The sequence below is a fragment of the Pinus tabuliformis genome, chromosome 5_1 (assembly GCF_031772625.1).
Source record: "Pinus tabuliformis cultivar Carrire ecotype Pingquan chromosome 5_1, CPIR1, whole genome shotgun sequence".
Taxonomy (NCBI): domain Eukaryota; kingdom Viridiplantae; phylum Streptophyta; class Pinopsida; order Pinales; family Pinaceae; genus Pinus; species Pinus tabuliformis.
In genome coordinates, this window is record NC_142305.1 from 244,057,399 (window position 1) to 244,073,249 (window position 15,851).

A 15,851-nucleotide genomic window follows, 5' to 3' on the forward strand; every position below is an offset into this window, starting at 1 on the left:
GCATTAAAAAATGTTAGAAATATAACAGCAAAGTTTTAAATACTAGCAGGTTTATTAACGAGGTGCATAGTCACAAAATACTCTCAAATTTCCAAAAAATTATTGCTTTTCCCATATTCAATGTGTTAATACTCTGTATTATGTAAAAGTGTTGACCAAGGAATCAAGTCAAAATTTGGAATTTTATGATGGTTTTTATAATCGTATTAATCTCTGACCTCAAATTTTATTATTTTACCCTCTTCTTAGATATTTTCGGAGTATTAGATTTTGCATTTGCTTTCTTACATTTATGGTTTCTTTTTTGCAGTACTCTCTGCCTAATGCCATATTTTTCACGTCATACTTTGGTGTCTACATGCATCCTTTTTTGACTTTGCGAGTATGAACAGAAGTATATTAATTACATTAAAGAATATGCATCATTGCACATATATCCTCCACCGAGATTAAAGACAGAAATGCACTAACGTAAACTAACAGATTGTACCAACACGACTAAACCTTGTCCATATTGTTAACCTGCATATTTGAAATTTCCCCTTAACTTTAGTCGGACAAATTGCATTGAACTGTCGTATATAATATACATTAATCTCTGTTCTGCACCTAAAATTTACTCGTAAACAATTTCTCAATGCCAGTTACCAACAGATAAATAGTTCCGTTACAGATTTCATGACTAATGGCTTCATTTTAGCCTGCCAAAGATTTGCAGACAGTGCTCTTTCTAAAAAATAAGAAGTTAACCAGAGAAAGAACAGAAAAATTAGAATACTTCCCTGAACTGATTTAGACAATATATAACCAACTCTCACACAATTAGAATCAGTTTGGACGGTGTAAGAATTAAATCCATGCTGTTTTCAAAATCCTATGTTTTGCATTCTTAGGACTCCCAGACATTCAATCTCTAGCCCAAATTCGTAGTAAACTTGGATAGTCTATTTTACTCTTGCATACCAATGGGAAGAGAGAAATATGTAAATCTAAATGATCAAAAAAATAGCTCTCAAAGTGATGCTTCATCGAGAAGAGCTCCGGTTATATGCAAGCATGCTCTATGGATGGGAATATTACTTCACATATCTTGTTTCTTATGGACCATCCATAAAAATCATCTGATGCCTAGTGCAACTGGGACGACTATATGCTTTATGCCACAAAATCAGATAGATGCCAGATTTGATTGCAATGTCATAGGGCAGTAAAAATGAAGGTTGGGCCAAATTCAATTGGGTAAAGCTTATCAGCGTTATTTGCATATCTTGTGTTTAAAGTGCATGTTGTATTCAGGAGTTCATTTTTCTACAGCCCAATTTTAGGGGTATGGACTAACACATTTTATTGCTTATTTTGTGTTGGTCTCTTTATGTGATATATATAGTGCTGGAATATTCACATTACGTTCATAAGCCAGTATTCCCTTATCTTCTATTTATGAGTCATGTTGTATTCAGGAATTCATTTTTCTGTAGACCAAGTTTAGGGGTATGAACTAATAGCTTTTATTGCCTGAGGTTCTGCTATATGTCTGAGTGCCATCATCAATCCAAAGTAGGAAATATGGCCAAATCGGGCCCGTTCCTACGAAAAGCTATAGCTGAATTTCCCTCAAATTAAGATTCGATTTATCAAAAATTCGCGTGAAAACCTAACTTTACTACTTACAGAACTAAAATGCACTTGAGTTTATGACATGAAAATCTCAAAATTAGGTAGTTGGAAATTAAAAAGGTACATAATGAGGTCTTTGTCCTGTAGGAAAAACTTTCAGGTCTTTGTCCTGCAGGAAAAACTTTCAGGCATGTTCTCCAAGAAAAATTGAGTATAATCAGCAGCATGCTTTTTCATATTAATTAGATGTACGATTTCAAAGTTTTTTGGAATCCGTTTTTTCCAACATGAAAAATTTCCAATGTTGGAAAAATTAACATTGATGTGAAATGGTGAATGAGCCAGCGTTTGTTCGGTGATTTGCGTGCGCCGTGCACAAATCAAGTGAATTTGGGTACAAGGGCCTTCTAGATTGGTGGCCCTTGTCACGCCATTTGGTTTAATAGGTGTCACACCTTGTGGCCCCTCTTGCTTGGAGAGATATTGATTTTTGAAGGTTGATGCCCCAAAGATAGGTTTTGCACCAGCGCCTCTGCCCCAAAATTTATGACCTTATCATTTCACTACAGCCCCTAAAGGCTAAAGAAGGTCAAAATTATATTTTAAATAGACCTAAAATCATGTGTCATAGTCTGCTTTGAAAGGAGCTTAATGAAAGACAAAAAAATATTGTTTTGAGTGGCCTAAGCCTCCTGCTCCAAGTCAGACCTAATTCCTTCAGGTTGGCTCCTAATCAGACATGGCTTTTCAAATAAGATGATTATTATTTTGCTAAGTTGCCGGATCCGGCATAGGAAGGGCCAGTATTGCCGGATCCGCAGATCTAAACCGGATCCGCAAAAATACCTGTGAAATACGGCCTTCGAACCTTGACTTTTCGGAAACGGCTCATGCTGTGAGGAAACATATCCCAAGACAGGTTGTCGAAACCGCCAAAATGGTTTGAAGTGAAGTCACATAAATCACAAACCCGATTTTTATTTTAGGCTTTTGTCTTTCATAAAGTGTGGTCCCCGTTCCCTTTATCGCCAGTCATAAACCCGATTTTCACTGCCAGCCCCCTGCTTCACACAGCAACGCATCCCTTTGTCGGCAGTCACTCCCAAGCAGTGTTTAGTATTCACCCCCGATCACCCCTGCCGCACACAGCAACGCAGCAACTGGTTGGAAGTTGGAACACAGCGAGGAACACAGCGACTTAAGTGAACTTAAGCCTTAAGGTTGTCCCCGCCAGGAACAATTGAAAGGTTTAATCGTTTACGGTTTAAGGAACGAACACTCAGAAAGTGACAGGTAATCGTTAATTATACCCACCTTATAATCGTTGAAAATGTTGAAGAACGGGGCCCTCCTTCATTGAAATTATTCTGTAGTTATAAGTTCAATTTCACTATTTACTTCGTCTTTAGCACCTACTCTTATGTCTTCCTATATATTTATTTGATTTCTGATGCTCTTATTACTCATATGGTCTTTGAGAAATCAAGTTTCTGTTAAGATGGTTTATACAAATATTATGTGTGCTTCCCTGCAATTTGACAACACTAGGAAGATGGTTAAGGAGCTCTTTATGAAATCAATACATCCATGTCGGTTTATACAAATATTATGTGTTTCCCTGCAATCTGACAACACTAGGAAGATGGTAAAGGAGCTCTTTATGAAGTCAATATATCCATGTCTTCCAGTATCCCATCCACATCAAAATCTTCCTCCAAGTATATTACTTATTTTATTGAAATGCGCTTAGAGTCCGATTTCAATCTTCTGGCCAGCTTGTCTGTCCATAATGGCCCATAAGGGGCTAATATGTACTAGTGGTAATTTAACTCTAGGGAGTGGAATATCACCACCCCTCTTCTACCAACCAGCAAGGCCCCATATGGCAGGTATATTGCTTATTATATCCTAGCTTATAATTAAAAACCTTTTCTTTTTATACCTCTTCAGACCATGCTCCCATCTGGTTCCAAGGCATTCCCTACTGATAGTATCTTAGGTAACTTAATACTTCGGCTTTTGTGGACAATCTTTGAGTTGTTCACTGGCATAAACACGTTTAAATTTTATACAAGTGATTTATTTTCCCATGTCCATGGAGAAAGGGTAATTCCCAATCTTGATATAAAGTATTTTATATGTATTTCTTCTTAAATTTTAATGTATTTTAATTTTAATTTTTTTATGTATTTAATTATGTATTTTAATTTTTAATTGTTTATTGATAATATATTATAATTTGAATTTTATATGCAGTAACTTATAGACTCTAGACTATTATCATTATGGAACCATACAGCATGAGCATAATGAAAGGGAAATCATCAAAACAGGCTCAAAATATCCTCTATAGCAATATATAGAGATTATTGGAAAAAATCCCAGAGGTGGTTCATTTAAATGGAAATGCAATGAATGCCAAGATATAAAAAATGGGTCATATACTAGAGTGAAGGCCCATCTCACTGGTCAAGCTAACACAGGGGTGCAAGTATGCATTGGGCCAAAAGATGCAAATGGTAAACCTGGCCAAGGTTTGAGTCCTCAAAAAATGAAATTCTATGCATCTTTGCAAGAAGTTGCTAATAGGAAGCTTGCTAAGGGAAAACACCTTGCGCAAAGCTCTACAACTAGGCCTCCATTGCCATCTTGCTCTGCTGCCACAACTATTAAAAGGCCCACTTTAAGCCCTCTTGAAGTGTGTTTCAATAATCAAGGTAGAGACATAGCCGATCAACATGTAACTCATTGCATCTATGCAAATGGACTAGCATTCAATTTGGTGTGTTCCCCTTATTGGCAACAAATGATTAAGGCAATTAATGAAGCACCAAAAGGGTACAAAAGCCCTGGATATAAAAAAGTCTGCACTACTTTGTTGGCATCAGAGAGACAATTTGTGGATAGACAGTTAGAGGCAATCCGAGATACATGGGCAGAAACAAGGGTGTCTATCATTTCTGATGGATGGAGATACAAAAGAAATCGTCCATTAATTAGTGTTGTTGCAGTATGCCCCCAAGGGGCAATGTTTTTTAAGGTTGTTGATTGCAATGGAATAGAGAAATATGCATCTTTCATATCCACAATTCTTGTTGATGCAATAGAAAGTGTGGGGCCACATTATGTTGTCCAAGTCACTAGGGACAACACAAGTTTGTAGAGTTGCAGGTTTGATTGTGGAGAGTCGATATCATCACATTTTTTGGACTCCATGTGCAGTACATTCACTGAATCTTATGCTTGCCAATATTAGTGAGATTGAATGGATTAATGAAATATATGTAGCAGCAAAAAAAATTCAAATGTTCATAACCAATCATTCAATGTCCAAGGCCATATATTGAGGTTTTGCAAAGTTGGAGCTACTGAAAGTACTTTTTTTAATCAATATTGTTTCAAATTTCTATTGGAAATTTTTAATTTCATTTACAAATTTATATATGATTTCTCATTTGAGATTTGACTTTTTGAAACTTGTAGCAGTGAAACAGGGATCGCCGATTTTGCCGATTAATCGCAATTCATAATCTGCTCGCCGGTGAAAAGACCCGATCTGAAACTCTGTGAGTCAAATCGCGTTGACCGAGTTTGACTCGTGGTCAACGCGAGTTTGACTCGCGAGTCTGGCGATTTACCCGATTATTGCCGATTTCCCGAGTCCCGCCAGATTTCAGTTCCGAGTCCCGCCATATTTCAGTTTAGGTTTATGGGGTTCAGGTTGTCGTTATTATTAATATATCGAACCAGACGCGCAGACTCGCACAGCCATTCCACACAGCCGCAGACTCGCACATCTTCCACCGTCGACGCGCAGACTCCAGAGCCATTCCACTACGCCGCAGAGCCGTCGACGCCGCAGACTCCAGAGCTTCCACTGTCCACGACTCGCAGACAAGTTTTGTGAGGCATTTCGGCCTTCTGCAATTAGTATTGAGGTTTTTCCAGACTTTTTTTTTCGGCCTTAAATTCTTAATTATAATTACTAACATGTTTAAAATGCTTGATTTCACATTTGTTAAATAATGTGCCAAGACCAATAGAAAGAGAACAATATGAGGATGTAAATAATGTTGATTTGGTCTTCGAGTGGTCTTGGAAGTTAACAAGAGTGAATAAAAAACCGTGTCATTGAGTTAGCTTGGCTATCCTTGACAAGTTGGTACTGTTTTATGTGTCATCCATAGACAGCAATGAGCATCATTATCCCATAGGTATGGATTTCCAAAAAGAAAACCACACACATCCAATGGAACAACATTGAAGTCCACTTCATCTACATATATAGTCTGCTGAGATGGCAAACTTCAATTTGCATTGCACTGGACATGCAGATCCTTGCTGCCGTTGAGCCAACCCATAGTAGGAATCAGGATTCAAGATGCACAACTGTAGGTAAGTTATGCTTCTTTATTATTGCTTCTGGGATAAAAATATCACTAGCTGCTAATATCAATTACTGCTTCTTGATCTGGACTTTAAAGAAGAACGATGACTTGCATGTTGTGCAACTGTCATCAACAAATTGCCTCCCATTGTAGCATCATGTATTGATATCTCCTTCTCTCCTTGCTTTGTTGCAGTTACTTCTGGCACTTGTTTGGTGTAGCATCAAACATTCATCCTTGGAATGTCCTCTATGCTTGCAATAGTTGTAGAAAAGAACATTCTTCTTCTCCTATGCACTCTATCCATTTTCAACGACTTGCAGTTATTCTTCTGCTACATATTCATGCTTAACAATCTTCGTTCTTTCGCTGGAATTAGTCCTAGAAACATTATTAGGCATCTTCTCAATGTTCTTAATCACTATTAATTTAAACTTTTTTTCCTACATTGTTGGCATGCCTGGACAGTGACCCATCCATTGAAAAGCCTAGCACCATTTGATCAAGAGAAAATTCAAGAAACATTCATGAGGAAATCTTGTCATAGATATGGATCTACCGTAAGAATGACAAGAATACTCACAACAGTATTGCATGATTGATTACCATGTATAGATTCTTGCGCAGTGGATGCAAAAGCCAGTGTCTCCTTTTTTGAGTCATCAACCAATTGAGCATATAAGTGCTTGCTAGAACAAAAAATTGAAAGCCTTGGCTTCTGAGCTGTTCCATTAAACTTCAACCAGAAAGAAGCATGTCATAAGAGGTAACAAATGACAAATAGTAAAGGACAGGCACTAAAGTTAATTTTAAATTTTAGCCTTTCAACAAGCATCTTCAAGAATGCAACTTCAAAGACAGAATGCAGGGTATGGGCAATGAAGAAAAATGCAATTTTGGTCACAATGGGGCAAGAGAAATTCATTAGCTGGAGAAATACTAAAACAAGGAAAGTGTTGCAGGTTGCAGCTATAGCAATGCAGTTTCTAGAGCTAATTCTCTTCCTAACAGCAAAGAGAAAGAAAATTCTTCTGTCTTGCATCTGGCATCAGAGGTGGCTTGAAAGTTTGCATTTGAAAACTGGTCTCTACCCATAGCCTGTCTTTAGAATTGTCCCTGTTTTTATAACAGTGATCCTCACAGAGTCACACCTATGATCCTATGATCTATCTATCTCCTAGACTCCTAGTACATTAGAATACTGCTCCATAACAGTGATCCTCACTCGCCTTTTGCATAATCTCTATAATATATATGTTTAGTTGACTGTTGTTTACTGACATCTGTCTTCATTTAATTTTTTAGATTTCTAGCATATTTTAAATTTTTGGATCATTTTTAAATTTGATTTTTTGTTGTCTTTCACAGGAGCCACAAATTAAATAGAAGCCACGACTCCAAATCTTAACAGAAGCCACAAATTAAACACAAGTTCAAAGCAACAACAATGCCGAGAGAGGACTTTGCTTGGGCTTATTGTGACAAGATTCCCGGAGACCCCAGGCTCCTTTGTAAATTTTGCAAAACGAAATGTAGTGGAGGCATTTATAGATTCAAGTTCCACCTTGCACAAATACCTGGCCATGATATAGGTCTTTGCAGCAAGGTTGACGATAATGTCAAACACCAAGCAACCTTGGCCCTTGATATGTTAGATCAGCATAATGCCAAGAAAGCAAAGCAAAATACTGAAATAGGAACTCTTGGAGTTGATAGTTTTTCTACCACTAGCCCCATGTCACCTCACTTTGTTGAATCCTCAATGTCGTTCCCAAGTTTTCCACACATGCCTCCAAGGCCAAGTCAAACTCAAAGCCATACAAGTCCTTCGACTCCTTCCTTCAACACCGGAGGTGGAAACATAAACACTTTTTTTGCTCCCCGCACAAAACCCGTTCCCAACCTACCTTGGATGCCACTGGTTGGAAAAAAAATATCCATAGTCAGGCAAGGAAGGCCATTGCTAACTTTTGGTACTATTCTGACATACCTTTCCACTATGCCAGAAGTCCTTATTGGCAAGCTATGATTGATGCAATTGCTATTGCAGGTCCAGGGTTCAAAGCCCCTACATCAGAGAGCCTTAGGACAGATATGTTGTTAGAGAGTGTTGAAGATGTCATGCTTGTGCTAGCTGAGTTTCGTTCATCATGGGTAGAAACAGAGTGCACCATCATGAGTGATGGATGGACAGATCAAAGGAATAGAACTTTAATAAATTTCCTTGTATCTTGTCCCGCAAGCACAATGTTTCTCAAATTAGTGGATGCTTCAGATAAGGTTAAGACTGCCCAACTTATCTGTGAAATGATGGAGGAAGTCATTCAAGAAGTGGGAGAAGAACGTGTTGTACAAATTGTCACCGATAATGCAGCTAATTATATGGCTGCTGGTAGACTTTTTGAGATTAGGCACCCCACTATTTTTTGGACCTCTTGTGCTGCCCATTGCATAGATTTAATGCTTGAGGACATTAGTAAGCTTCATTGGATACATGAGATTGTGGAGAAGGCAAAATCCATAACCAAATACCTATACAACCACACTATTGTCCTAAACACTATGAGAAAATACACTGAAGGTAAAGAAATTGTTTGACCTGCAGTGACTAGATTTGCAACAAATTTCATATCTTTGCAATCTGTGGTTGAGCAAAAGATAAATCTGAAGAGGATGTTCTTGGGACCTGAGTGGATGGGATCTAAACATTCCAAGACCCTTGAAGGCATCGAAATTACTGCACTTGTGTTTAATGATGGTTTCTGGAAGATGCCAAAGAGATTATTGCTTTGACGGAGTCCCTTGTTAGAGTTCTCAGGTACTTCAAGTCTTTTAACTTTTTCATTTTTTAAATTTCATTTCAAGCTTCTTTTTATTTATAATGTTTCATATTTCTTTAAATTTGAATGCTTGAACTTTCAGGATGGTTGATGGTGACAAACCCACTATGGGTTACATTTATGAGGCGATGGATCTCGCAAAGGAGGCCATCAAAAGAAGATATGGGGATGATGAGACAAAGTATATGCCTCTTTGGGACATTATAGATGCACGTTGGGATAGGCAATTGCATTCCCCCTTACATGCTGCTGGGTACTTCTTAAACCCACAATATTTTTATGATAAGAGCAAATTTAATGAGGATGGGGAGGTTGGCAGAGGACTTATGACATGCATGGAAAGGTGCTTCCCTGATCCAGAACATCAAAGTCGTGTCTTTTCCTAACTACAAGATTATAGGGCGCCATCTAAATTATTTTCCTATACCTGTACTATAAGAGAAAGGTCTAAGATGTTGCCAGGTACCAAGCTTGAAGGCTTCATCAATTCATTAAATTTGTTTAAACTTTATTTTGTATGTTAAATGTTTTATTAAATTTTCTTTTCTTTTTAAGTTTTTACTATTTAGTACTTCTACTCACAAACCCTTACCACTTGCTAGGTCTTTGGTGGCAAAACTTTGGTAGTGATACGCCAGATTTGAAGAGATTTGCCATTCGAATCTTAAACCAAGCATGCAGTGCTTCAGGTTGTGAACGCAACTGGAGCATGTTTGAGAAAATACATTCTAAGAAGCGCAACCGATTGACACAAAAACGCTTGAATGACCTTGTATTTGTCCATTACAATCTACGACTTCGCAACAAACAAATACTAGGTGAGACTCGAGAGCTTGAATTTGAAGGTTTCATAATCTAGTTCGTACTTTAAAGTTCAAACTTCAAACTTCAAAGTGAAACTTTAATTCACATTTCAATGTCTCATGATAATGACAGGTATGGATCATTCACCAATCGACCTTGAAGAGATAGATTTGCAAACTACAAATGCGGCAGACTGGGTTCAATTAGAGGAGCCTCCTCTTTTAAACCTTCATGACTTGGAGAACTTTGAGAGTCAAGCAAGCGAAGGAGTGGAAGGAATCGCTTCTAGTTCTCACTCTTAAGAGTCTTAGACTCTTAGTTGCTGATTTTTTTTTAATTAGTATGCAGTTTTTTGTAAACTTTTAGAAGCATATGCTTCTAAGGACTCAAGACTCAGTGCTTTGGATCATGTTTGGACTCATAACATATATGAGATACTTATTCATTCATGATATTTTGGACATCTATTGATATTATGCATTGTTTGGACATGCCTTTACCCAATATTAATGAAAAATGTTTTTTTAATTCAATATATGTGTATATTTTTATTTAATGAATTCAACGATTTTTTCCCGATTTTTTCCCGATCCAATTAAAACTCTTCGCTCTTTTGCCTCGCTGATTTATTGTCGATTCCGAGTCTGGTAACATTGACTTGTAGATTGTTGAAACTCATTTTGCCTCCCACACTCTTGTCATAAAGAAGCTTGTGGAGGTGAGACAAGCATTACAAGCAATGGTCATTGACCCTCCTTGGGAATCATGGAGAACTTCCACTTCTGATAGAGGGAAAAAAATCAAGTCCATCATTCTTGATGATGCATGGTGGGACAAGGTTCGATACCTTCTGTGGTTTGCTGAACCAATCTTGACCTTGATCAAGGCATTTGACATAGATACACCTTGCTTGGAAGAAGTTTATGAAAACATTGATAGTATGTTGTAGAGGATAAGGTTAGGGCAAGTGAAAATGACCCTTTTGAAACACTCTATTATGAAGTGAAAGACATAGTTACAGAAAGGTGGAATAAAATGACCACATCATTAGACCTTTTGGCCTATGCATTGCACCCTAAATATTATCATTCCAAAATTTTGTCTTTACTTGGTAGAACAACATCAAACAAGAATTCTGAAGTGGTACAAGGATACACGACAGCTTTGAGACAAATTTATAGAGATATGAGAGTTGCAATGGAAGTACGCCAAGAATTTGGAGAATTTGTACAATCTACTTGGAGCTTTTCAAATCCAGTAGCTATGGATGATCAAAGGCATCTTGATCCTATTACTTGGTGGGGATTCCATGGTCGGGATAGCATCCATCTCTCCACTCTAGCCACCACATTGTTATCACAGGTTGCTAGTTCCTCATTTGCTTCATCCATTCAGTGAAGCAAAACAAGCTAGGAGCAACAAAAGCTGAGGATCTTGTATATGTTCATTCCAACATCCATCTTCTATCACATGTTGAACCAGAGTATAAAAAAGGTTCGAGCAAGATGTGGGATGTGGAGCCTGAGATCTCTGACTTGAACCTGACATTGAATGCACTCACCTTAACCTACTTGAGGATAGTGTTCCACCACCAGTCCAGCGTACTGATGCAACTTCCTACATTTTAGGACCCTTGTCACATATTCATGATGTAGAGTTGCAATATGCAGAAGATAATGTAGATCCATTTGCCAATATGTAAATGTATTTACTATTATGATTTATCATTTATGATATTATGATACTTTTTGTTACTTTGTATGAGGGAGGATGCACCATTTCAATGTTTCAGTTTTCATATTTATAATATATCTAATGGTTTCAGTTCTAAAAGTGTTTGATGGAGTATTTGATTTTTGAACTATAAAGTGTTTTTTAAATTTAAAAAATATTATTATATTTTATTATTTTGTACTTAATGTATCCTTGCAATATCTGGATCTTGGATTTTCAAAAAACTAGCGGATCCGGATCCATATCCGAATCCAAATCCCGGTAACCTAGTTATTTTGGTCAGGTCAGTCCTAAGAAAGGGCACCCTACGATGTGTATTTATATGCCCTAGTTGTGGCATCCAAAATGCACAACAAGAAGCATCAAATCAACACATATCTTCTGCTCTTCTACACAGGCCGTGCCCTGAAGACATATCTGAAGAGAGCTGAGATCATCTAGAGCAAGCTTGAAGTATTGGACATTGCTGTGAATGGTTTAAATCTGCCTCAAGATAATTCTGGTAAAGATTTTCTAAGCCTATTTCTATCATATGTTTGAGGGATTGCTGGACAGAATTTTGGCCTTCACTTGAAGACAAATTTGTACCTGGTCTGAACTTGTCTGAGGCCTAATTCGGCCTTGCTCTGAAGTCAAGTTTTCAGCCCTGTTTAGGACAAGTTCCTGAGGCCCATTTCAAACCTACTCCTGAGGCCAGTTTCGGCCATCCTGAAGCTTCTTCTATGGCTGTCTCAAAGGCCAAATTTCAGCCCCCTTCCTCGGGCTAAATCTCTGATCAAGGTTCGGGTTCTAAAGCATCTGTTCAGTCTCCTTTTTGGCCTGTCCTTATGTGAATATTTAAGGGTGTTTCCAAGACTGTTTCAGAGTCATAACTGAGGCATAAATCCAGTTCTTTTGGAGGCTGATCATCTTATGGAAAAGCAAATCTCTTGAAGTCATTTTTGAACAGACCTTGAATTCATGCTTGAACATAACTTTGAAGCAGCTGTTTGGAGAAGCCTTGAAACAGCACCCCCTTGATGAAGTTGTAGGGCAGGCAAAACTTGAAGAATTTGTAAGGCATTTCAAAGGCAGAGTAAGGATAATTATATTAATGATCTGAGGTATGCATTTTTATCGTTGAACTGTCTATAGTATGAGTTAATGCAGCATGCAAGTTGGACATGACAAAGGCACAGTACTGAAGTTGTAAATAACCAGGGTTTGAGTATTGTTATAATTGGGTCATTGTCCCCAGTACAGGAGCCCAAGAGGTTTTTATTTTATCTTTTATTCTATAGGCTGGCAGGGTGGTTCTAGGGAAGAAAGTTGTAGCTTCCTTCAAGAGGTTGTCACCTCCTTCCAGTGGTTGCTGGTAAACGAGGTGTTGTGGCTCCTTCCAGTTGTGGCTGGTAAATATCTTGGGGTTGTGGCCCTTCTAGTTGTAGCTTTCCTTGTAATATAAATATATTGTTCACATATATCTTGTGTTCCTTTGATGTGATGTTATCGGTTAATGGTTTTGATATTAAATTGTAGGAAAAAGTGAAATACTAATTCACCCCCATCCCCTCCTCTCAGTATTTCCAACATCCAAGTCATATCAACTCTGAATCTGAATCACATATGGTAACTTGGAAACTATGCATCAATCTTCTTCCATATTATATCATTATGTTCTAAAGGTAACTCCACAGTCTATTAACATTTATCTGCATTACTGTTACTACATACTATTGGCTAACTCTTTATGAACATGACATTGCAATGAGACTCTACGAACTAAGATTTTGCAAATTATACATGACTATGTTAATGCTGAATGCAGACACAGCTGAGGAAAAAAATTAATTTTAGATTGCTTGAATGCAAATGTGATAACCTAAAAAGAAATATATTTTTAAGCAAAAGCATACCAGCATCTTCCTTAGTGAAACACATTGGAGGCTTTACTCTAAACACATTTGATTCATAGCCCCCTTTCCCTATCAATACTCCCAGATCTGCATAGGCCCAAATACCATAATCAGTACAAAACGGCAATCATTGCAACCACTTGATAAAGAACCCAAAAGTAGGAGGGAATGTAGTCAACAATATACAAGCACCTTTTAGTTTCTCAAACAAAATTGCTGTCTCAGCCTTAGCTGGTGTCTTTAACTTCCGGTCAGTCACCAGTTCAATCCCAATCATCAAGCCCCTTCCCCTTACATCTCCTATGACTGCAATAGGATGATATTTTTTGTTTAGTATTTCCAAAAAACGAAAAATGACAAGTGTGGCCTTAGTTGTTCAATACAGATAAGCATGAACTCAACAACTAAACAGTGCTAAAGTATAGCTCTCTCTTATTTACTTTTTATTCAACCATACTCTCAATAAAGACATCTTTAATTAGTATGAAATACAATTACCAACTTGTCAAAGATTATCCAAAAGTACAGTCAGATTCTCAGAGCTTTACAGACAAAAATAACTCCCAAAGATCCCAATTTCCAAAAATGATATATAACAATAATTAACTTGAATTAATTGCGCCAAAAATAGTTACTACCATACCAAGTAGAGAAAAAAAAAATTACAGACAAAATGAGTTACCTTCATGTTTCTCCTGGAGAGCTCTGAAGCGATCAAGTAAATAAGAACCCACAGCAGCACAATGTTCTTGCCGTTTTTCTTTGTCCAGCACCTTTAAAACAGCAAGGCCACCAGCAGAGCAAACAGGATTTCCCCCAAATGTATTGAATTGAATACGTTCTGCCAATACACTTGCAATTTCAGGAGTTGTTACAACTGCTCCAAGCGGAAGCCCATTTCCAATACCCTGACAATTAAAACAAAGTACATTAAGACGCAGAAGAAACACAATCTCAACAGCAATAACGGTATGGCATTTATCAACTGTTTATCTAGGCTCATAGATGATCACTTATATAAGATAAGTTTATAACTGGCAATATATAGAAATTCAAAGAATAGAAATAAATAAATCTTCCTGCAGAAGTAGAGAATTTTCAAGTTTAGTTTTTAATTTATAGGAGAAAAGCAGAAGAAAAATCACCTTCGCCATGGTCACTATATCAGGGATAACACCCTGTGTTTGAAAACCCCAGTAATGACTTCCTGTGCGACCAAAACCTGTCTGTACTTCATCTGCTATACAAACACCTCCAGCATTTCGAACATATTTGTACACCGCCGGTAAGTAACCAGGAGCCAATTCCACTGCTCCACCTACACCCTGAAAATGGAATCCTCAAATCAAACTCTTACTTTATAGTCCATCATGAGCTACTACAGTCCATAAGGAAAAACAACGTATAAAAGACCAGAACAAGAAAAATAATGAAGAAAGCATAAAGATTGATTTAGCTGAAACACCTGTATAGTCTCTGCAATAAAACCAGCAACACGTCCTGAACTTCCAAAGTCAATATGATCTTTAACATCTTTTGCATATTGCTCTCCATCAGAGCCAAACGCCCCACGGTATGGGTTCGGATTGAGAACATGATGGACTCCACCCTGCAAAATCAGAAATACTTTGAAATAAGATTTACATGCAAATTCACAGCATAGTGGACTCACACTGAAAAATCAGACATCTGTGAATATAAATGTTACAGGCAAATACAGCAACACATGCATACACACAATAGATGAGCCCTAAGAGGTAGTCCAATCAGCCGACTAGTTAAATTCACTAATCTGTAAGCCTGGAACTGTTACAGTCAGTGGCCATAAAAAATATTAATTGCAAAATGGTAATACAACCTCTTATAGAAACTCAACTAGACAGCAATGTTCCTGTAAAGGAAATTGAACTACTACTGCAAGATCGATTTAGATTCTAACTGAAACGGAAAACTAACAGTAACAGAGAGAAAGAGACAAAAGCAGAAAAAATAGTAGGAGCAGCTGCACACCAAAGGGTGGATTGCACCAACAAATATGCACAATGGAGAAAGACTTATCCAATAAACTCGTTGATTGATAAAACGATAGGAATTACAAATGAGGGGAAAACCCCTATTTATACCAAAAATAAGCAAAAGCCCTAACTTAAAGCTCAAGTTTCCAATAAAAGTGACTAGGGCCTTATTACATAAAAGTGGTCTTTTTACACATGTAGAATATGATACCATAAAGGACTTATAACATTATTACAAAACCATGAGCATAAAAATAGTTGATATAAATAAATATAATACTCAATTGTCAATTGGTATAGAATAGGGGTTTAAGAAAAGAAGTTGTTATCCTCCCCACCTAAGTTTAAATCTCACTTGTGACAGATTTTCCCCTCATGGACCAGTTGGGGTTGGCAAGTACCAGCAATCTCACTCTCATTTTAGTAATCAAGGGTGGTATGAGATGTTTCCAAAAAAAGCCCAAAGAGTCAACTCAACTTGTTGTCACTAAAGTTGTTGGGCATTTGGCTAGTTCCATGCCAAAAAATGTCCAGTTTGAATCCTCCTGCATGAGGCAC

At 37.5% G+C, this 15,851-nt stretch overlaps 1 protein-coding gene and 1 long non-coding RNA gene across 3 annotated transcripts in view; one reads left to right on the forward strand and one right to left on the reverse strand.

The window, feature by feature from the left end:
• On the forward strand, nt 1-12,560 carry LOC149164328 (uncharacterized). The gene is made up of 2 exons (XR_016260681.1): nt 1-2,910; nt 11,672-12,560. It is a non-coding gene; the product is annotated as an uncharacterized LOC149164328 (long non-coding RNA).
• The window catches only part of LOC149164327 (alanine--glyoxylate aminotransferase 2 homolog 1, mitochondrial-like), a 67,150-nt gene that overhangs the window by 344 nt on the left and 50,955 nt on the right, over nt 1-15,851 (reverse strand). For both annotated transcript variants that reach the window (XM_089432046.1, XM_089432045.1), the window contains exons 4-8: nt 14,744-14,887; nt 14,424-14,603; nt 13,961-14,186; nt 13,471-13,584; nt 13,279-13,365 (exon numbers count right to left, since the gene is read on the reverse strand). In XM_089432046.1, coding sequence (XP_089288172.1) covers nt 13,279-13,365; nt 13,471-13,584; nt 13,961-14,186; nt 14,424-14,603; nt 14,744-14,887 — 751 coding nt within the window. The remainder of the gene's footprint in view (nt 1-13,278; nt 13,366-13,470; nt 13,585-13,960; nt 14,187-14,423; nt 14,604-14,743; nt 14,888-15,851) is intronic.